This window comes from Cinclus cinclus, chromosome 3 (assembly GCF_963662255.1).
Source record: "Cinclus cinclus chromosome 3, bCinCin1.1, whole genome shotgun sequence".
Lineage (NCBI taxonomy): Eukaryota > Metazoa > Chordata > Aves > Passeriformes > Cinclidae > Cinclus > Cinclus cinclus.
The window spans coordinates 22,988,637-23,012,757 of NC_085048.1; the positions used below are offsets into that span (position 1 = coordinate 22,988,637).

The 24,121-nt window shown below is 37.3% G+C and overlaps 1 protein-coding gene across 2 annotated transcripts in view; it reads right to left on the minus strand.

The window, feature by feature from the left end:
* Nucleotides 1-16,846, minus strand: part of ANGPT2 (angiopoietin 2) — a 40,260-nt gene extending 23,414 nt beyond the window's left edge. For both annotated transcript variants that reach the window (XM_062488537.1, XM_062488536.1), the window contains exon 1: nt 16,562-16,846. In XM_062488537.1, the coding sequence (XP_062344521.1) occupies nt 16,562-16,846 (285 nt within the window). The remainder of the gene's footprint in view (nt 1-16,561) is intronic.
* Between the last annotated feature and the right edge of the window lie 7,275 nt (nt 16,847-24,121).

The following is a 24,121-nucleotide window of genomic DNA, read 5'->3' on the forward strand; positions in this document are numbered from 1 at the left end:
CTTTTTGGATTTACAAAAGTGGAGTAGATCCAATAGAAAACCAAGCAACAAAAAATAGATTTACAGATAGGCATGTTTTAAATATGTGTTGAGGCTACAGAGTTTGGCAAATTGTAAAAGCCTGGGCAGTAAGGAGTTAAAGTGTTGTTATGGCTCAAACACTGATGGCTACTCGAGTGGGCAAGAAGAGGATGTGAGTAGAAAGAGAAGCTGTCGGAAAGTAGGACGGCACCTTTCTGGAACCCACTTTCCTGTTCTGGCTGGTGACATAAAGGACAGCGGATGGGCAGAAGTGGGGTCAGGAATTAGGCATGAACTGTCAGCTGAGGGCCAATCCAGTAGAGGGGGATCAAGACCATCAAAAGACCCTCAACCCATTTCCAGAAAGGTCCAGAAGAATAGACTGCAGCTGCTCGCTTACTTACATAAAGAGATAGAAACCTAATCCCAGGGCAGAGAAATTTACCTATACAAAGGTACCCCTACAAAGTTCAGGTGGCACCACCACGTCCCTGTTGGCTGACCAGTACTGGACCCAGAACTGGTGATCCCTTTTCCTCTCCTGTCTCATTTCTCTTTATAGGGGCAAACATATTTCCATGCCAAGTGTGTCATCTGTTAATAAAAGTTTGTGAGTGTTTTTCTTTTGGACCCTTTTGGCTTTTGCCACACTTCTTTGACCAAAGGCATTGATGAATTTTGAGTGCTCCCTTCTATGAAGGAGTGACATGTGACACATATATTAAACTGTCAAAAGCTTTGAGTTATGGTTCTCAGATCCCTAATAAAAATGTCAGGGGCTTTATTCAAAACTTATCTTCGTAAATTTAAACCACTTGAGTTTAATCAGCTCTTCCAATACCTGTGGTCATCATCCTGGTGCCTTATTCACCAAGATGTTCATTATACACACAAAAGCAAGCAAGATGGAAAATGTACTTAAGCATCCATAATCGGATTTGCTTAGTTTCCGTAACAGGGCAAAATAAGAAAACTGTTGAGTCGCATTAGTTCCTCTGGGAATACTTTTTCTATACAAAGTATAGATGAGACCTTCCTGCTTCTCATACGCCAGATGTCTTGAGGTATCTTTAACATATTAATGCTTGGTCTTAGTTGCCATGCCCTTTTTTCAGAGTGGCAGGTTATTTGGATTGTAGCCACATCTGATTTCTTCATGAGTCATCTGAAGTAGAATTTAGCCCATAATTTGGAAATATTTTTAAATGCTTTGCCAATGTGCAGTTTTCTGATTGTAAAAGTTATCCTTATATGCCACAAAATCCTTAAACTTCTCATTCACGTACACATTTTTTATATAAAGACAAAATTATAGTTTTTTTCATAGACTATTTAAACAGATTTTATTTTCAATTAAAATACTAAATATTTAAATTGTTTATTTGTAGTATAGTTGAAGTTTGTACATTAGGAGGGTTTTTGTCTGAGCCACCTTGTAGCCTACTGGATAACAGTGAAATGTAATGTACTCTTTAAAAAAGAAGAAAACACTTCCTCAGTTTCATCACAGCAGTTCATGTAAGCAATATGTAGTATTTTAGTGACATATATAGGCTACACATGCCCCTTAATGTGCATGTATGTAGCCATATTGACAGGCACTCCATGTGTGCTTGCATTTGTATTTCCACATCACATTAATGCATTGGTGTTAGGAAGGCAAAATACTGTCAAAATTTCAATTTTGCAGACAATTTTTTTCTCTTTAAAATAGCTTTTCATACTTATTTTCAGTCTGTCCATGTTGCCACTGTTTAAAGTCAGAATGGAAATAGAAGAATTACTACCCTTTCCAAGAATCATTTATCTTGACAGACCTTAGGGAACACATTTTTAAGGGCATTGCATCAATCCCCATCAATCAGAACTTAAGCTATTTTAAATATGGATTTTAATAAACTAATTTATTTCTCTGAATTTTCTGGAAGTAAGTTATCAATTTTAGGAGCTTGTAACTTTTGGAAAAAATTCAGTACACTGCAGAAATAAAATGCAATCATGTCTGACAAAAAGACATTTAAAATTGCTTCCTTTTGATTTATTTTTATTTTTTTATTTTTTTTCCCTAGAGGACACTGCAATGGTCTATGAGTTGTTTCTCAAGGGAGGGAAAAAAATCTTTTGGGAATGTATATGGGAATGCTTGAGATGTCTCTACACTCTTAGATTCTTACATGCTCCATCAAATATGTCTGCCTGTCCAGACCTCCAGCTAAGATTTTTCTCTTATCTCATTTTCCTGTCAGCAAACAAAAGGTGAAAGTAACATCATAAATGAATACTATCTGGAAGTGAGCTGTGATTTACTGGAAAATATTCAAGCTAAAATTGTGCAACAAAATACGAAAGGTTTAAATGCTAACTCTTAAAATAGGAAACACAGACTTTAAAGTAAATGATATGCAGATGGTTCTGGGAGGGACACTTGTACACTAAATGAAAGTTTACCAGCTTATTCTCCTGCCTGATAACATTACATTGACAAGAAAATGTTACACTTTTATAATTTACACCTGCTAGCAGAAGAAAAATATTCCCCCCTTCCTTAACTGGCAAAACTCAAGTAAAAACTAAATTTTCATTAATATAACATGAAACAAAGTGTATGAAATGTGTCCATTTTCTATGCAAATATTTCTAAAGAATGACTTTCAATCTGTGTTCTTGGAAGTATTTTGTACCTAACTCTAAAAGTTATTATAGATTATTGTACTTTCTACTGCATGTTTTGAACTAACTATGAATGTTATACAATCCAAGTGATGGTGTAGAAAAGACAAATGAGCACATAGGAAAAGGGAAGAGACTTTGACAGCTGAAACACTCCCAAAGGCTGTCGTAGAGTTGAGCTCCCACCATTCCAGACACAGAGCTTATTTTATACATGTAATATTACGCTAGTGCTTTCCTACCTGCAGATGTGTTTTGTCATTTGGATGATGACATGGGTTCTTTGTACTATATATGGTGCACGTACTTTCTCTGGTGCATTTCTGTGGAATTGTACATTAAATTGCAGATGAAAAAGATTATTTTCAAAAAAAACCACTGCTCATGAAAATTAAATAGCCAACTTGGCAAACTGCTTAACACTTTCAATTTCTATACAGGCAAGTAAATAATTTTTTAAAAATATTTACAAGAGTATCTTCAAAATTAAAATCAATTATTTGGTGATTACCCATACTCATTAAGAGTTAAGGCTATTCATTAAGTCAATAATTTAAGATTCTGCATCACCATTTTCCTGGATCATAGCTAAGTGGTATTTCTCTTAAAAATTAGGGAAGGAATTCATAAAGTTCCCATTAGTCTAAAAATAAAGAATAAATAAATAAATAGTGTGAGTCATGGATGGCATTTTGCCGAAGTTCAGTAGCAGTGAAGCCAGGAAGAAAGACAAGAAACCAGTGATGCTTCTGCCATTCACTGAAATGCATACAAATATTTTACATTATATGCGACAAGCCACCAATACTCAAAATTAGGATTCCATATTTATAAACAGTGTAGGAAATACTGCTAAGCAATACTTAAATTTTAAATATTAGCTTATGGCATTGGGCTATAATTTCACAAATTGAATAATCAAACTTTCTGGAGACAAGCCTACTTGTTTTCAAACAGATTTTGGACTTGCATGGTACGATCAGGGAATCAGGACTTTACCAGACCAGTGTAAGGTTGAGATTCTGCCCTACAAAGATGACATCTGAATAAACACTTGCTATCTCAAATCTCAATAATCCTTTCTCGTTTGTGTATTTTTTCCATTCCACTGAGTGATAGGCAGCTGAAATAAATTTACTATCAGATATGCTGGTGACATTTTTCATGAAAAACATTGTCTATGTAGCCTCATAAACTTTACAAAATATTTAGCAAATATATTGGTCACAGTTAAAGCCATTTATCTTTTTTATCTCAACTTACAATATCAAGTTTTTTTTATTAATTCCTCGTTCAGCGGGACAGTCTATTTTAGAGAATAGCTCATGATGTGGTGAAGCAAATCAGAGTTCAAGTTTTTGCCGAATATGAAGCAAATTCCACTTTTCAAAACATGTAACTGGGGAAGTGAAAAAGAGCTAGGCATTTACAACTCACTCTCAGCATTGCTTTCTAGGGAAGCAGTCATCTTGCATTCCATTTCCAACCAGAAGGAAGAATGATTTGGAGTTCAAGGATCAAACTAGTTAGGAAGCTACGGTACACAATTAGTCCCTTTTTTAAGCTACAAAACTGGGTGACTACGGTTTCAAAGCCATGTTCACAGAGCATCTTTCACAAGTTAAGGAAACTGAAAGCATTTTTAGTAGTTCTTAAGCTTTGCAACATACTGCCATCGAATTATAGTTTGTTAAGCTTTCATGAGATCTTGTACTTGTAGAAGAAGTCTCAGTGATGCTACCAAGTGACAACCAGTCATTTTTGCTGAAATCATTATCACTGAAATTCTGAATGCTTAAGACTTTGGGGAAGAACATGTCAGCTGCTGATTTCAGTTTTGAGGGACTGAATTTCTTTACTAAGAACCCATTCACTGATTTTGAAGGGAGGAAAAGAAAGTAATTTGTGCTCAAGTACTGTAGCTCTTTTTATGAGATGTGCTGCATCTTTCTCATTACCACTTTGATTGATATGCTAGATGGACTGAGGAGGTGGGGTGTCTGGAGAACTGCTACATTTATATCACCAGCTTGAAAATTCCTCACTTGCTGGACCAAACCTCTTAGACAACTTCCTAAAGGTTTCCAAAGTACTAGGCAGGGGAAGCAGGACTGGAAAACCAAACTAGCCTTGAGTATGACTACAGAAAGCACTAAAGTCTGCCTTAAAAAAAGAGAAGCTCGGGTGATCACCTCTGCTTAGTTAAAAAAATTAAAATCCTTATATGTTCTTGTCAAATGCTACTTATTTATTTCTCTGTATGTTCCATTAGCCCAATTAAGAGTCTTTTGTGCAAAAGCTTCTGAGGAATTCCATGCTTGAAAGATAGAATAGGAAGCTACTGTGTTAAAAGTGGACAAACACAAATATTTGGAAGCAAGATCAGAACATATAGGTGGCATAGTGCAGAAACAAAATGTAGCGTGTGACACAGAAAAAAAAAATTATGTAATCTTCATTTAAAATACTTTTTTTTTGTCTCAATAGCTGGAAGTATCCATCTAAAAGCAGATAGTTTAGGCTTTTGGAACAGAAACAGGAAGACAGGTCTTTCCATCCATTGCTTCCAAATTTCCTCTTTGTCTCTGGTACCCCCAAGCACTCAGGTGGTGATGGAAAGTCATCTCCTGAGGTGAGTCCAGTCTGAAAGCTTGACACCAGGCAGCTGCCAGTTAGTGCCCTTTTAGAAAGACCAGAAGCCAGATCCTCTCAAAACAAATAATGCTGTTGGCATTAACCATAAGAGAAGAGGAGAAACTCAGAAAAAATGTCTGAGAGCCAAAGCTATACATTATAGGACAGGTATTTTATGAGAGGACACTGTTCTCTGTCTGTCAAGATCTGACAAGAAGGGCCACTGAAGAGGGAGACTTTTAGATATGCTTGCCTGAGACTCTCTTGGATATAAAACTCTGCTGTCAAGATGAGTAAGCACATTAGCAGTGGAGAAAGTACAATGACATCGATATTACATGCACCGAGCCAGAAAACCAAGCCATCTGTCTTAGGTTTGAGAGGTGGGCCCATGAAAACATCATAAATTTCAGTGCAAGGTCCTGAACCTGGTTCCAGGAAATCCCAAGCATAAGTACAGGCTGGGCAGTGAACGGATGGTAGCCCTGCCAAGGACTTAAGGGTGCTGGTGGATGAGAGGCTGAACATGTCCTGGCAGTGTGTCCTCACAGCCCCAAAAGCAAATGGTATCCTGGACTGTATCCAAAGCAGTGTAGGCAGGAGGGCAAGGGAGGGGATTCTGCCCCTCTGCTCTGCCCTGGTGAGACCCCAGCTGGAGCAGTGCTGCTGACAGGGACTTGAATGGGTCCAGAGGAAGGCCACAAAGATGACCCCATGGTTGAAGTATCTCTTCTATGAAGACAGGTTGAGAGAGTTGGGATTTTCAGAGACAATAGAGCAGATTTCCAGTACCTAAAAGGGGTTTACAATAAGCTGGAGAGGGACTTTTTCACACAGGCATGTAGTGACAAGAGGGAATGGCAGAAAACAGAAGGAGAGTAGGTTTAGGTTAGCTATTAAGAAGAAATTATCTACAGTGATGGTGGTGAGGCACTGGCACAGGTTGCCCAGAGAAGTTGTGGACACCCCATCCTTGGAAGTGTTCACTCCCAGGCTGCATGGAGCTCTGAGTAACCTGGTCTAGTGGAAGGTGTCCCTGCCTACGGCAGAGAACTTGAAACTAGGTAACCTTATAGGTTCCTTCCAGCCCAAAGCATTCTGTGAATACTCAGGAAAGTATGCACAGAAGGTTAAAAACAAATTTAGCTAATGAGAACAAAAGAATCCAGAACTGAGACTTCTGAATGAGAAAGAATGTAGAGGAAAGGGACAGCCAGGAAGCTGCATAACTTTAATAGAAGGAAAGAAATAAAGGAAATTAATTTTAAAAGTGGATGCAGATAGCAATAGGGATAAGAATTCCTAATGACAGTAAGCTGCAAAAGGGGACTAGAAGGCTCATCTTAAAGCCTGCTGAGGGAATGAATTCTCTGGTTTGCTTGTAGATTAAAGAACATTGTGAAGTTGGAAGAAAATTCACTGAGGAAAATGATGAGTGCAAAGGACTTGACTGGATGAGACTCCAGGGAGATGTTGCTCGCACATGGACTAGAGAGGGACAAGAAAAGGAAAATGTTTATTTCCTTGTGATGAAAATTATTACTTTTTTTTTCTATTCCAGTAGCATCCTTACTTATTTAGAGGTATTCCACATAAATTCAGCCTTAAAGCATTTGTCTGATTTACTGGCCTGCTCTGCTATCAATTTCAGCTATTTTCAATATAGTTTTATTAATACTTAATCAGTGAAACTAAGTATTTTAAGTTTCACAAAGAAGTCAGTGGGAATTTTTCTACTTGTTTGGAGCAGAGCTAGGATTTTGTATGCCATCCTCAGAGCCTTTTTAAAATAATAAAGTTTACCATAACAAAGAAGCTGAACTCAAGACATAGCTAAGTTTTTTCTAGATTCAAGTCAAATAAACTTACATGTCAGGGGAAAAAATTAGGGTATTTTTAACTATATATTTAAACTTTCTTGCCTAGCTGGTAAACTGTAGTTGTCAGAATCCTTGCTTGTATGTGCTAAGATTTCAACAGGGTCAGATTGTTTATATTTGTTGCAGTTTATACTCTTTCTAAGGGCTAGGTTATTAGTCTAGGGGCTTACTTTCTAGTTATTTGAACTTTATTTCATCATGTCAGAGTAGTTTTCAGAAAGCTTTCCCAGTAAGGCTCCAGTAGCAGTTACAATAGGGTTTTTTAATTTACTATTACTTTATAGGCAAACATTATATCTGACAGAAAATCTGGCATCAGGATGACAGTTTAACATAAGTGAAAACACAGAGATAGTTAATATGGTCAAAGTTCAGACCTCATGCAAGGAAGCCTGGAGAGTTTTTTTAAGTCGATTCCTTAGAAGCAGTAAAACACAAGATTTTTGTATTTTTTACTTATTCATTTAAGCTGTCTTTTGCCTACTTTATCCATTTCTTTAAGTTGTACTAAGAAACTGGAAACTAATGTTTCATTTGAATAGTTGAATTACTCTGATTGTAAAAACTGTTCTGAAAAGAAAAGCAAAATTATGGAAATTTTTTCATTAGGTCTTCACTGGGGGAATTTTCTTCAGTAAGAAATCAGTCTGACTGCACAGGGTATCTGTTAAAGCAAACTGAAGTATGGCAAGTGTGTTTTCCATTACTACATGTATTTTAGTTCTTGGTATGCAGCTTTTACATGTTCGAATGTTAAGACTTTGCCCAGCTGATACTGTGGAAAAATGAGATTATTGCTTCTTGACTATATTCTACGGAGAATATGGCATATTCTCCTTAAGGTTCTGGTTTATATTTCATTCTGAAACTCTGGGTTTGAACTACTATGTTGCTGGTACACCTTGTAAATGGAAAATGAGGAAAATTGTTGCATAGAGTATAATGTAGTACATGGGGAAAGACCTAAGTATATAAAGTGTGATAACATGATGTCTACAAGTTCTGTCAGGGAAGACAAAGCTAAAATGATTTTTAGGTGCCAGGGATCAGAATCAAACCTCTCAGCTCACTCAGGTACCTCTGTGTAAGTGTGTGCATCAGGTCACAGGATGAGCAGCAGCCCTGCGGCACACAGATGTCACATCACGTGTTGGGGAGCTGCTGTGGGGGCTATGGCTATTGCCCAGGAAATGTCCTTTCCACTTAGCTGGGTGTCTCCCCATTCCCACACCCTGACAGAATGGAACAAAGAGGCTTTTTCCTTCCAGGATCACGCACATCAGGTGCAGGCCTGAACCAAAAAGCAAGCATAGTGATGAAGCTGATACGGTGAGTGCAGGAGGTGAATGACTCTTAGTGCCTGCAGTGTCAGAATGAACAGGTCTGCAGAGCTTTGTTTGGACAGAACTTAAGACACTGCTCAGACATTTTTATACTAGACATTTCCAGAAGATCCTACTATTTTTAAATGGATGCAATTATTTTCTCCAAAGATGAGAACTTTTAGATTTTCTCCATGTCAAATGTTCTTTTAAGTGGAGTGATAAAGATCAAACATTTGCTCAGTGTGTTTTCCTGTGGTTTTGACAAACAATTTATTCAAAAAACATAATAAAACTTTGCTTCTGAGGGTCACAAATTATGGCAGTTTTATGACTGATTATGCTGTACCACACCGGAATGCTCTAATACAACAGTTTTGATTTCATACTGAACTACTCTGGTCCTCATCAATGGTTTAGTACAGATGTTGAAATACACATATTTCATGTTGAAATACATGAAATACAATTTCAATTTCTTGATAATTATATTACTAAAAGGCATTACACAGTCTAATACTTAAATGCCTATTAGAAGAATTTCAGTTGCTAAGATTGAGAGAGCAGTAATGAATCAAGCAAGGCTTTTTTTCCCTCTTCTGGAAATAGTAAGTTCTCTGTTTTGTTACCACAACACACTGATTTTAATACCTCAGCAAAATCAATGATACAAATTTGATATATTGTTCCCTAGAGGGTAAAGGAACTCTGTATAGTTGTGATTTTCATTTTAAAACTCTATCATAATGCCTGAGACCTGAATACAAGTAGAAAACTAAAAAGATTTTTTTCCCCTACATTATTAAAGGGAGTTTGAGGAAAGCTGTGACACATGCTGCTTGGTTTTAACAAGAAATCTCCAGAGACAGCTGAATTCTGAAAAAAAAGTTGCTGTCATCTAAGAATTCTTTGCTCGTCTAGAGAGGGGAAAATGTTTTCTTACAGCTTCTGTGAATAGTGAATTCTGTGAAGAATACTAGATTTCCATCCATACTTTTCTTAACAGAGAGAAGTTAGCAGAAAGAGGGTTGCATATTCTATCAGCCTTCTCTTTTTAGTAGCAAGACCTTTTTATAGCCTTAATAGACTCCTGGAAGATTGTTAGTTAAACTGATAAAGCCTCATATGGGCAGTATAAAGACAGCAGAAGAGTTCCTGTAGCTTCCTGCTCTCTCTTCAGACTAAGCCATAATGGAAGTTGGAAAGAGGATAGATATCATTTAATCATACAAATTGCAGGATATGTTTGCTGAGCTTTGTAAACAACATCTTAATTTTAGGGTTAACCTGTTCTACAAACAGATAAAAACTAACAGGATTTTCAGTAATTACTTGGAACACAGTAAGAATTTTTTCTATAAAAGCTTTTAAGGAGTAGTAATGTCTTTTTCTAGGCAGCTAAGAACTGACACAGTGAGTGCTTGCAGAGAACTATCTAGGTGTGGGATTTATTTTACACAAAACATAGATCTGGATTTTGTAACCTAAAGAATTAACATCTCCTCTGAGCCTGGTTTATTTGGAATAGACATCAGGTTCACCAAAAAGTATTTCTCTTATTTGCACTACAGAAAAAATAAAATTCTTTTTGTCTCTGCCCCATTTCCTAGAAATATGTCTGGTCAAGGAAATGAAGCTATCACAGTGTTTTCAGTTGTAAAGCACTTTTTAACTTACTGTGTGCATTAGGTTATTTGATTTAATGCTGTGTCATGTGCCATATCATTAAAGCATTTCCAGGTGTTAAATTACTGCACTATACTTTTTTCTCCTCAAATGCTTTGCCTTTTTAAATTATGTGAAGTTCCTATTATTTTCCCATCTCTATTTTATATTTGGCTAGTCTGAGAAGTTCAATTAATATAATGGCAGATACAATTGTCAGTGCGTATCTCTGAAGCTTCTTATTCAGTGCCATAGAAGCTCTTCCTTTCTTGAAGGATCTAGTGATACTTATGGTCGACCTGACACATTGTTTTCACTGTTATTACCAGTGAGATAGTTCCTAGGGTGCATTTGGACTACCAAAGTATTTTCTGTGCATGACATCCTTGTTTCAGGTACATTATTTTTGGTTTTTTTCCAAAAGCCATCTTCTCCCATTTTCCCTTATGCAGTCTGTACAAGTAACCTTAAAACTCTCCTACGTATCTTAACATGTTAACTAGATGTGAGAACCATTTTTCCCTGAAGTACAAGTCGCATCTCCAGTTCCAGGAAGTTTAGGGTTTTTTGATGGTTTGTTGTTTTTTTTTTTTTTCCTTTGGTCTTTGTTTGTTTGGGGGTTTTTTTGTTTGTTTGTTTGTTTTTTGGGTTGGTTTTGTTGTGGTTTTTCTGTTTCATTTTGGTTTGTGTTTTTTGGGTTTCTTTTTTTTACGGTAAGAGCAGTGACACACTGGAAACTGGCTGCCTTTAGAAGTTGTGGACGCCCCATCCCTGGAGGTGTTCAAAGTTTGGCTGGATAGGGCTTTGAGCAACTTGATCTGGAAGAAGGCCCTGCCCACAGCAGAGGGATTGGAACTAAATGATCTCTGAATATCCCTTCCAAACCAAACCAGTCTGTGATTCTGTGAGGATGTAAGAATAGGAAGACACCAAAGTCTTATGGAAAAGCAATCAATCCTGATTTGGCTCTTGAACTCAAGTGGGAAGCATAATGTTTATCTATATATTCATACAATATTTGCAGTCTAGTCCACAGCTGTACCTTCTACCTATTGTCTTTGGATTTTCAGGCCTACAAACTTCAGTGCTAAAGTAGTATGATGATGATACAAGTCAGAATAAGAGCCATGCAGCATACCAGCTTTTCTAAGTTCTTCAGCAATGCTGACAAATCTGCCACTTCAAGGGGGACTTCTGTAAAGTTTTCCATTCTTCTATTTGTCTCCTCCAGGCTGAAGGAACTGATTGAACTTACTCTAGGAGGCTAATTAATATAGACTGAGGCACCTATGAAACCCTGGGTTTGCAAACTTCCAAAGATCCAAGAGAGGTCCCTTTCTGTCCTAGACACTAATGTAAGATGTAAGTCTGACTACATTTTGCCTGTCTAGCACTATAGCAGTAGTAACAGTGGGGGAAGACCATCCTACTTTGCCCTCACTCTGGCTTTCAGCCAAAGCTGTGTAGAAGCCCATGAAATGGCAGATGCAGCAGGAGATTCTTGCATTGAAGTATGTTAAAAGTTATTAAAGAAATAATGCTTAACTAAGCTGCTTAGTTTTGTAAATCAAATATGGTACATTTTCAAAAGCAAATGCTGTAGTAGGTAAAGGACAGTATTAAACAGTCACTAAAGGTACTAGTTTTCATATCTGGAAGGTTAGAAATGGGTCTAACCCATTTCTGTGGGCTCTAGGGTAACTTCCATTCTAAGAAATACATACATGATAGCTTAGGAATCAGGCAAATCATATTGTTTTACTTGGTAAATTTGACATGAGATGCAAATTGTTGAATTTTTTCATAACTAACAAGAGAAAAAGGAGCAGTAACAATAATTGTCTGTAAAAGGAACACTATCCTCAACTTGAGTCTCTCTGACAAAGTATCAAAGATATTCTAAAGGTTATGCTGTTAAATTTTAATATATTAAAAGTGGGTATGCAAATAAAAAAACCTGCAATTCAAGAATCTTCAAGCTCATTTTCTCTATGAGAAAAAAAAGAAAAAAAAAGAAAAAAGAAAAAAGAAAAAAGAAAAAAGAAAAAAGAAAAAAGAAAAAAGAAAACTTGCTGTCAATAATTGATGGAGAAAATCTCCCAGTTTGCTGTTTGGACCAGTCAAAGATGACAAGTTTATGGTCATGTTAATAACAAACAAAGCACAGGAAAATTTGTCTTGAATGCTGGCAAGAGACTGGTTCTGTAAAACAAGCTTCTATTTATCCCATTTTTTACTGATAACTTCTTGGAGAAGATGAATTCTCTATTTCTATTTTGTCTTGTAGATCTATATAAGGAAATCTTATCTTCTTTGTTGATTTTGTACAATTTCATACCTGTATCACCAATTTGGTATTTCCAGAATGATGAAGAAATGGTTTCTACAACATAGTTTTTAAACACATGCAGTAGTGCCACTTCAAATCCTTTCACTGAAATTTACCTACAGGAAATACAACAATAAACTGCAAAATTATGTCATCCAGAGTAGTGTGGAAACTTTATAGTGTGGAAACTAATCTGAAAGTAAGAAAGTATTTTCTTTTGAGTCCTGCCAGTTTTCTTTTGCTTAGCAAATACTCGTTGATAGACAGAAACAAGCACTTTTCACAATAAGTAGAAACAGATGCATTACTTAAGAAAGGAATGCAGGATTCAGAGTCAGAATAATCTCCTGCGTACTTCAAAATCCAACATTGAACAATATATTTGTCCTTATCCATTAAGTGCAGATGGTTTTGCATGGCAGCGTGTTGAAGTGTCTTTTTGCATTTGACAAACGACATTCAGTACAGCAATAATTATAACCTTCCAGGGTATCAAGACAAGGGAAAATGAATCTCAGTTAAGCATATCCAAAGATACTGCATTTCTATCAGCAGTGCATCCCTCTCCAAATCTTCTGGGATGGTTCAGAATGAAGCTCTGATCATGGGTTTAAATGTTGACTCCTGACACAGATTTTTATTTGCTAGTCTTTTGACCTGCTGATAAACAACAAATAAATTACCTATATTCCAGATGCTATCATTAATTTGAACACACATTGTTTTCAGCCATTTGCAACAGGCAAGACTGAGAAAATATGACCTTTACTTTTACATTATTGCTGTGGACAGTCATATCTCCTGAGTCATAGGATTGAGTCAATATATTAAGAAGCAAATTCAAGTCAGCATTCAGTTATTTCAATGTCTTAATATCTGAAAAAACTGCAGTTCCGTGAGTACAAGTGCTGTGATCCAAATGGTAAAGCTGCCATTTATTCAGATAGAAGTAGTTAAATTGTTGAACCTAAGGGATTGCCTGGCTTTCAGGAATATCTGAAAACCTGGTGTTTTATATTAGAAGTTCCAAAGTATAATAGCCAACATATATGTCTATATTTAAAATTTCCAGTCTTGTATCTCAGCTGCATACCAACCTGCTATCATCTCAAGTTAATTGAAAATTTTATTATTGAGAACTTTATTCTCCCTGCTCACACACATTAGAAAAAATCTTGCACTTCAGTATACAAATTGATCCCAAGACAGGAAAAGTCAAAGAGGAAAGTTCATTCCAGGTACATTGCAGCACAGCAGATCTAGGGTTTTGGCCTTTGCTTCAAAGTATCACTTACTGGCTTACTGCTAAACCGTGGATTAGGTGGAATAGTGGTCTGTTCTAGCTTGTCATCTGAATGCTTAAGCATAATCTGCTTTTCAAAAGACATTTTCCAGTTTTATGTATGGCACATACAGTAGTGGCATAAAGCATTATTAAACTTCAGATTTTAAAAAATGTGTTTTCATGAAGAAACAGTTTCCAGTAACTGTAGAAAAACTCTTTTGCTTCCTACGCAGGAGCAGATCAGAAAAGAACCTGGACATATCTAACTCATTTTCTTCCCATTGTGTTTGTCCATTAAGCAGATGAAGTGCACACTTCCCATGCTGTTCCATTCATACAGCCCAGTGTTCATTCAGAAACAGAATGTTTCCTTTAGTTGATGGATTAAAGGCAGGAGAGGGGGAGGTGTGTAAAAATGTTTGGGGATGTGCAATATTTCAGGAACAATGTTTAAAGCTTAGTTCACATTAGAAGTTTGTAAGGAATATTCTACACAAGTTCAAAACAAAACAGATTCTGCCTCTTAAATGAACAAAAGTAACTTTTAAAGAGAAAGACCCAATGCAGGTTTTTGTGCAACTGTTGAGAAGCAGAATGTCAGGTTATTTTTAAAAGCAATCTTGTATTACACTTTCAATACACTAAAAAAATTAAGCAAATACAATTTCTTCACCCTACCTTGACTGGCCTTGCACTATATTTTGGGAGGTTGAAATATGAACCTAAGAATGTGTATTAGCGACCTTAAAAAAAGAGCAAGTAAACTCTGTAAGCAACTTTAAAGGTTATTGTTTGCTTTTTATCTTCACTTGCAGACCAGGTGTCTCTAGCAAAGTAAATCTGAGGAAAAGCCACTTTTTGTTGGAGGCTCTTTGTGAACAAAACAGATGACACAGAGAGCAGGTGTTAAAATAGTGAAAAAGGCAAACAGCAGATATTTTACAGGATGTTTAGCTGTGGAAGAGCTAGGGGAAAAAAACAGGCTGTTCTAAAGCATTTTATTTAGAAGCCTTTGCTCAAATACAAGAAACATTTCTCTGTCTTATAATTCAGAATCTATCTTTTGATCCCCCAAAGAATGGATTAGAGATAGTTATCCTATTCCTCTTGGCACTGAGTTCCCAGGGACTGACAGGAAAAAAGCATAGTTTTTACTAAATAAGGATGCTTACTGGTTTCTGTTTACCTGATGCCACTTATGATACTGTGTTTGTCTACTTAAGTGGCATTTAGGACTGAAGTGTTGTGTGATTTACTATTTATGTTAAGAAATTGCTTAGCAGCTGAGTCAATTAGACTATTCTGTTTTATGTGTTTTTAATCTTACATCACACATCTGTTAATTTTGGTCTTATCATTACAGTAGTGAGCATTGTAAATAAATAAGTAGAAAGGTTAGTAAGTGAAGGAAAGTAAGTTGCCTGTTTAAAAAAAAAAAAAAAAACAAAAACTACTCAACTGACATTATTTGTGTCTCTAAATTAAGCATCCTACACCTATAAAGAGAGATTCAGAATTCCATACTGGAGCCTTCAAGTGTATGCATTTTGGATTTAAGCTTCAAGGCTCATTTTCAGGTTGATGAAAACCCTGCTCTGTTTGTTTTGGAATGTGAATTTCAACACTCACAAATTCACCAGCAGGTTTCATTGTAACTTTATAACTGATGAGAGTAGTGAGCCCTAATGCAAAATTATTTTATAACTATGTATGAAATGGCCATTCTTTGTAAAAAAACCTGAATTCTCTCCATTCACAACACAGATTTCTTTCACTATGAAGAAACCATTATGGCATCACTGGAACATTTGAAAATATAGTGCCAAGTCCTTAAAATATTTATTGCTTACAAAACAGGCATCTTGGTAAAAAAATTAAACACTTATAAATTTACTATGCAATTAGACTATTCTATCACACTTCTCTAGGTAGTAGTAAAATAAAGGATTTTTGAGTCAAAATATGTTGAAGTGCATAGTATTTTGAATTAAATGAATTTCTATAAAAATGTGAAATACTGATAAGGTTTATTCTCCAGTAATAAGAATACATGCTGCATTTTTTTTCCCCCTACTCTTTCAGGTACAAATGTTGCCACTTTGGCAATAAACATGTCATTTTCCCTCAAAGGAAGGCATAAAAGGAAGCACTGTGGCATCTGTAACACCTTTGCCAGACTGTTTTTCCCTTGAATCTTGTACATTTCACTGAAAATGTTACAGGATGCAAAGGATGTCTGCTAAAGAATTTTCTTGAAATTCTATCACTTCACAAGGCTAATTTCACTGCAATTCTGACTTGCAGTCTTTGCTGGAGCTACACTTCATTATCAGTGGGGTTTAACAGGTTAATTTCTGCATTCAAGTTCTGAAATCACATTTCAGATAACATTTTTTTTAGGCATGCCGTGGATGAAGGTGCATTCTATAGTCTTTAAATAGATCTAAAATAACCCTTGGCAGTTAATTCAGAAACTTCAGACATGTCCACAGTCCGTTTGTGTATGCAATTTGTCCAAGCAACTCAAATGCAATGACAAACTTTAGAGCACAATCTCTGCAGAACTGTGCAGTTCACTGTTCCTGTCCAGTTAATATTATGTTCCCAGACTTCAGAGCAACTTTTTGACCGAAAGGTGATTCAGAAATTTAGCTCAGACAACGCACTCTGTGAATTTAGGCACTGCTCAAGAAAAAAGAAATCGCACTGAAAGAGGTAACAAGATGTTAAGTTTCTGGGAATTTTAACACCCTACCTTCATTAGCCACTGAGTGTTGTTTTCCATGATGTTCTCAAGCAGCTGCAGTCTTTGAACTGAATCATCATAGTCCAGGGGCGCATCCCTCTGCACCGCGTTGGACACGTAGGGAGCGGAGGAGCGGCAGTTGTCCGCCTCGGGCAGAAGGAAGGTGTAGCTGCACGACCCGTGCTGAACCTGGTACTGCTTCTTGCCTATCGTCTCCATGCTCTTACTGAAGGAGTTGTACCCTGAAGCTAAGAATACGCCGCAGCCCAAAAAGAAGCAGGCGGCCAGCTGCATTTTAATCCCTGCGGTAACTCGGCGGACCTAGAGAGCCTGGATGCGCTGGCCGGAGCCCGGCCCTAGCTGACCTGCGGCGCAGCCGAGCTCTCCGCTGCCATGTGCCGTCAGGGGAGGGGAGGGCTGGGCTGGGCTGGGCTGGGCTGGGCTTGCCTTGCCTGCCCCGGGCGGGCCGGGAGGTGCGGCCGCTCCCGCCGTGCCCGCACTGTCCGGCGCGGAAAGCTGCAGCTGCGGCCGCCGCGCTGCCTTCCCTTCCTTTCCTTTCCTGCCCTGCCCAGCCCAGCCCAGCCCAGCCCAGCCCAGCCCAGTCCAGTCCAGCCGAGCCCCCTGCCCTTACAGCAGGAGCTGTAAGAGCCAGCACACGCGTGGAGCGGAGCCGCTCCTCCCTCCGTCCGTCCGTCCGTCCGTCCGTCCGTCCCTCAGGGCCAGGGGCAGCGCACAGCGCCTGGCGGGAGCGGGGCGGCGAGAGGAAACCCCAGGGAGGAGCCGGCAGCGGCAGGACCCCTGCGAATTCCTGAGCACGGCTATAATTAAGAGTTTCCTAGACAGAGCAATCAGTTCCGAGAGCCTCCGACTATGCTAGTAAATTATTTGTGATGGTAATCATTTTTAAACCCTTACCCTCGACCACCCCGCTAAACACACACACACACACACACACACACACACACACACACACGAGACATGCAAGTCCCTGAGCATGTTTGTTGTTAATTTATTTTGTTTAAAATGTGCCGAACCAAGATGTAATTTAGTTGTAGTTTAAATACATTATGGAATTACAGAGAAATCCCATTAATTTAAAAGCAGGCTTGGGTACATCCTTGCAAAGAGAACGTGGGGGGCAGTAATTAGAGGTTTTCAGTTCAACACAGAATCTGTGTTTTACTGAATCTCTGATAGGGACACTCAATTTTAGGCATGTCTTTCAAGGGTTGAGCATTTTCAAGCTTTTTATTTATTGTTTTAATGGTTCGGGGGGGGGGTTCTGTATGACATTTTCATGCTAACTTTGGAAGTGTTAATATTAATAAAAGAGTTAGAAATCACAAGTCAGCTGGGACTGGAAGAGGAAAAGCCATCCAGAGGCAGTGGCAGTAAGGTATGGCTCAGGAAGTCGCATGGCTGAATAGGAATTACCCTGTTAGCTCTCCCTAGCCCAATTCTGTGCCACTGGGAGTGGGAAATACCCATAAAAGGGGAGGGAAATTCTAATAAATAAAGTATTTGAAATTTATATGTAAGAGTAAAAATTACTACTTCCCAACTCCCATAGTCTCTGCAATGACTGGTCATCTTGAAAAAGAGGAAAATTACTGGCCAATTTACCAGACCCTAGGAAAGAGTCCATTCCACTGAAATTTTGGTAAAGTTTACCTCTCTGTAAGAAGAAATTGTCTTCTTGAAACCAGCATGATAGGATACTAACTCCTGAAGACAAACTGCATGAGATTTTGGCTAGGTCTGGATCTAGAAATGATAGATTTTTCTTAATTAAAATAAACAAAAGGATTGCCATGCTAGTCAAACTAACATGAATTACTGACCAGAGGTTCTCATCTTCAAGGAAAATTCCAGCATGTCTCAGCATCTCTTAAGACAGACTTTTATATAACTTGCTTTGTCATGTATAGTGCATAATGCGGCTTTACTTTTTTATATCATGAAAGCTGTGTTCAGGGATTGGCAAAAATAGTTGTAGCAGTCAAAATTACATCATAGATTAGAAGCTGCTGATATTTCTTTACACAGTTACCTTTGGAAAGGAAAATCTCTAGAATTTCATTCTGGTGAATTCCAGAAAGATTCTGATTATATTTGGACTGTGATGAGTGAAACCAATTTGTAGGATTTTTTCCTGTGGAGTATTCATATGCCAGTGTTCATCTTTCTAATCAGAGGAAACAGAGGAATATGTTTGGAACGGTCAAGATTATTTGCAACAAAATGTATGTATTTAAAGGGTTTGGTATATGAAGTATGCATTCCCCATCCCTTCAATTTTGCTTTGCAATAACCAAGCACATAAATGTGACAGCTACTTGCATTGATAACAAAGTTTCAAAGTTATTGTATACTTCTATACTTGTTTTATATTTCTAATTTTTAATGAATAAGCCTTTTAAAGAATGTTTAATTCCACATAAATAACAGTCTTTTCAAGATACTTGACCAACCTACTATTTTCCAATGAAGACAGAATATAGCATTAGATTAATCCATTAGGCTGTGTGAAGCATTTCTATCTAACTAGACATTCCAAATCAGTATTTTCTGTTATTTGGGTACTTTAATTAATTTGCTAAGTTAAATGAGAATTTCCCATTGCAACTTGTCCTTAAATTGGTCTGTTCCCTGTTTTCCTTGCACAGCTAGCCTTGAAAAAATAAATGGCCATATCCAACTAGTCATCCCTCCTTTCACCATATGCGTATACTCAATAGAGTAGTGCTGAAAATTAGGTTGCTCCAGTCCTGGAAATATCTGTGTCTTAATGAGGAAGAACTGGAGGATAATTTTTATTTTTCTCATTATATTTTCATGGATTTTGTTTTTAAATTCTTTAGTTAGATATTAAGTGAAAATATGAGACTGAGCATGAGAGATACATGAGACCATCTCCATGAGAGGCTTGATTAAATCAGTAGTTTTTGAATGGCTATAAAGCTTGTCATCTGTATGCTGCCCTAGTGACTCACATCACCGTTGTAATCGGGCAGCTCAGTTTTGCTGGGTTTTGGGGAAGAGATGAGTGTCTGTAAAGGTTTGAGCTGGAGTCTGTTTTCCTTTATGAAGGGCTGAGGCATGACCCCGGGAGGCCCTTGAGCTGTAATGAGGCCAGGAGCAAAACTGTGTTTGGAGACTGCCTAGGAAGCCTTGCTGTATCCTGGGCCTCCACTAGGGAGAACTGTGGTTGTAGGAATACTGGAAAGAGAAACAAGTTCACCTTTTACTGTGTTTTAAGCTGGGCTTGGTTTTTGTGCTTGGTTTTTTTTGTTGTTGTTGTGAATGAATGAATGAGTAAATGGCCAGTTGCTATGGCAGCTGTCTGCAGTTCAGGGAAAAGGTAGGAAAGCACAGATACCATCCTGAGATGTGACAACAAACTCCTAATGGAAGACTCTTACCAGCACAGCAGGCACCACCAGTTAGCTTCTGCTCACTGTGCTTCTCGTCTAGGTCTTGGAGTAACACCCTGAGGTGCACCATGGTAATATGGTAATGATTTCCCCAACTTTTCATTGGTAATTCTGGGCTGTAAGGGGCAGAAACTCAGTAAAACCACACAGACACACAACCGAGAGAGGGTTTTGCTGTTTCCCCATCTGGGTCCAATGGACTTATATCGCTTTAATGAGGTGCTCTTTCCCACTGTCCAGGAAAGTTAGTGGCTGTTCACCTTGCCAACAAAATAAATATACATCCCTTTAACCCTTTGCTGCAGCTTAGTGCCATATTTGGTGCATCTTTTGGAGCAGCTGATTGTGATCCTTCACCCTTTCTATCCCTTTGAGAGCAGCTTTCCCAGCTGTGGAGGAGGAAGTGGTCTTCTCTGCCTCTCCAGAGAGTCAAAGCCAGTCAGAGTTCAGGGGGAAAGAAAGTAGTAACAGCTAAATTTAGAAAACTGGTGTGAAAAGTAAGGCAAGTTAAATCCATTTTTGTCCTTGAAATCTGAGGAAGAGGAAGGAAGATGCCTGAATACAGCCTTTTTACTGAGCCTTAGAGGCATTTTAGCAAGTCTGCTTGAGAGGGAGGGCTTATTCTGAAAACTGAATGACTGAGATCTGTCCCCTGTCAGTTATGAGAACTGCCATTTCTTTGTTAGACATGTTAAAGTAGGGAGGAATTTAAATAATTTGGCATGGAGTCTTATAAATGTCAGAAACTGAGTAAAAAGTTGTAATTCAGACTAGTCACATCCTCTCCGTATTTCTTTCATGTTCGTTGTTCTCTTCATCTTTCATTTCTGCTGTCGATATGGAGTGTTGTATTTACATTCATGATACATTTTTCCTGTAAACTAAAATATAGCTTTTAGCCTGTGAGTTCCTGCTTGCTTTAGAGCCAAGTGTATACAGTATATGCCATAAAATACCAAATAGTGGATATATTTAAAGTACAAATTAGATCTTTTGCTTTTTAGAAAAAAGATACCCACTCTACAGAGCTCACCTTATAAGCAGAGCTGAAATGTGTATTTTGTCAAAACTAAACATTTAGAACGTTTTGCCAGATGTGTGCAGGCAATTTCCTTTCCTGGGAAACAGTAAATTCCCTTACTCAGCCAACCATGGGTTTCTTCAGTACAGCATATGACTAGGCTGCTTTGAGAGAGATGCCTGAATTCTACTAACATTATCTTTCCAACTATCATTTTACTTACAGCTGCACAGCTTCTGTTTGACAAGCAGATACAGGCATCTTGTGAAACCTCTGATAGAAAAGGAAGCATATAAACTGAAGTAATATAAGAAAATGTTGATTTGGCTTTAGTCTGCTATCTGCAAACTTTGCCACCTAAAACTTTCAAGATGTTGATTAGTAGGTAAGTTCTCATTTAAGCAGTTTACTCATTTTAGGAAGGAAAAAATACATCACGAAATATGTACAAACTGAAGGCAAAACCATGTAAACAAGTAGGTTTTGGTGCTGCATTTTTACAGGGATATTTAATCTACGTATATAAATGACAATACTGCAATGTAACTTCAAAATGAAATCTGAGGTGAAAAATCATCTGAAACATGGAATAAATTAATAAAGTATTTATATGTTCCTTGTATTTACATTCCTCACATTTTGACATTCAATGTTAAGTTCCCACCTTTGGTTCCTGGTGCTTTAATATTAGTTTATGATAATTCCATTTGTTGTCTTAAAAATATTTTCTTTCACTGTAAGTAGTTTAGCATTCTTCTCAGGAACAAATGTCAACAAGGACAAGACTCATGAACTTGTAACTTAAAAAGCAAGGAACAGGATCTAGGAGCCTATTGGATTTTTAGTCTGCTGAAAATCTTGTCTGTTTTTAGATCTTACAGTCTTTTTCAAAGAGAGGAGTGATAGATTATTATGTTTTCCTATATGCCAAACAATTTCTTTTCAACCAGACCCATAGTTCAGATTTTTAGCACTTTAAAATTAATAATAATATCTTACCAATCATTCATACTTTTCCCACTATTTGCTCATTATGTTTTTTATTCCATCTGAGCTTCTGCACCACTCTCTCATGACTTCTTTAACATAGTCTCAGGATTCCACTCACTTTCTCAGCTGCATCTTATTTCTAATCACTCAGAACATCTGGTGCAACATCTTGTGAATTCATAATCATCAGTATGTTCCATCTCTGATGTTCCATCACGTCTCCTTTGAGTGCCCTTCCTTACAAGGGAGGGCATTTGCCCAATAGTTCTCATATTGTACTTCTGCTGAAGGGACAAGAGGTCAATAATCTGATCCACTGAAAATTTCAGTTACCACTCTGTCTTGGTGACTCAGTCTGTTTTTTCCATCTTGTCTTGTAACATCCAATCCATCATTTCAGTACACAGCATTTTTCCTAGATGTCACAGCACTAGTGGAAGCATAATGCAGCCAAAACCAGACTTCATGTATTCCCTTGGAAATTCTTCCATGCTCCCTTTTTCTCTTTAACAATTGTCACTGTCATCATTCTTCAATGCATTTAAATCTGTAATCTGCAAATTAGGCTTTCTTTATTTCATTGATGTTTTATTTTCTCCCTTTTTTGATGCTATGCTTTCATTAATGTGCCTAAAATCCCTGTCTTGGTCTTTATCATCAACATACTGAGCTTTGTAACATAATCTGTCTGGCTCCTCCACAATATTTGAAACATGACTTGTTAATGAAGCTTATTGTATTAGTTCTGCCACAGTAAATTACATTCAACTTTTCTATCATAAGGATGGTTAGGCAACCATCAGAGCTTCTCACAAGTAAATTATATACTTAATGGCTTTGAATTTGGAAGGTCTAAATTCAGCACGTCTCCTACCAATATGTCAACTTCATTGCTTTCTTCATAGCCACTGGCTGGATTGGCTTTCCTTTCTCTTGGGTTAAACTTGGGATATCTTTTCTCAGATAATGAGATATTTAATGTGATCACATTTTCAAATTGTAGTGTCCCACTTCTTTTAATGTAACATTGTATTAACATTGAAAGACATTATATGTTTTATATATACATAATTATATTTGTATGTATGTGTGTACTTAATATGTTGTTGATGCCACTGTACCTAAAATATAATTAGTCATGTTAATTTAGATTGGGACTTTATGATATCACATCCTGAGTAATAACAGTAACATGAATTAATGTTGGGGTTTTTTTAATTCCTGTCATTATCACTTCCACATTCCAAAACCTTGTTTAATATAAGATACTTCTGAATTTCTGCTGCTTCATTACTTTTATAGTGATTTCCTTTTTCATTCCAAATTTTCAAGTGACATCTAAAGTAGAATTCACAAGTATCTATCGAACTCTAGTCTATACAAATAATGTAGGCACATATCTAAGAAGACTCTCACTGTGCATTAATGAAGTTCCTGTTTGTGGGACAGATGGTAGTGTCTTTCACTGTGAGCATTTTCTAATAATGAATGTTATTTTAATCTTTGAAAGATGAGTCATCCACATACAGAAGTAGGAAGTGAGTCCCAGGATTATGAAGAATAGTTGATACATGTTCTTCCTCCTTAACATTTTTATAAAGTTTGGCTATAATGCTCAAAGGCTGTGCTTATTCTCTTCAGAGTTGTGTGATGACAGCAAACTTTAGCTGGTAAGAAGTGCAATTACATCTTAAACTCAAATATCACGAGTTCAAAACTAACATGGAAATTACAGCTAATGTTAAGGATCTTGCAATTGCACTGCTGAATATCTGACAGTGTTAAGTGCTGTGCCCTGCCTATCTCCCATACTGGGAAAAGCATAATAGAGCACTTGTTTAAACAGGTTATCATTAGCTGAAACAATGAAATAACTTGTGTGCTAATGTGTGGTAAAGCCTTTAAAACCCGTTTTTAAAAATTGTTCCCATAGCACTTGTGTATTTACTCTTTACTGTTGAATTATAAGTTAAAAACTTAGCAGGTGTTCTTACTCTTTATGCTTATATACTGTTTCAATGCTCTGAAAAATGTCTTTTAAATTAGTTTTGTGCATTTGGACAATTTAAACCTAAAATCTTTATGTAAGGTTTTGACTTTTGTTTTATTATGTGAATGCTGTAT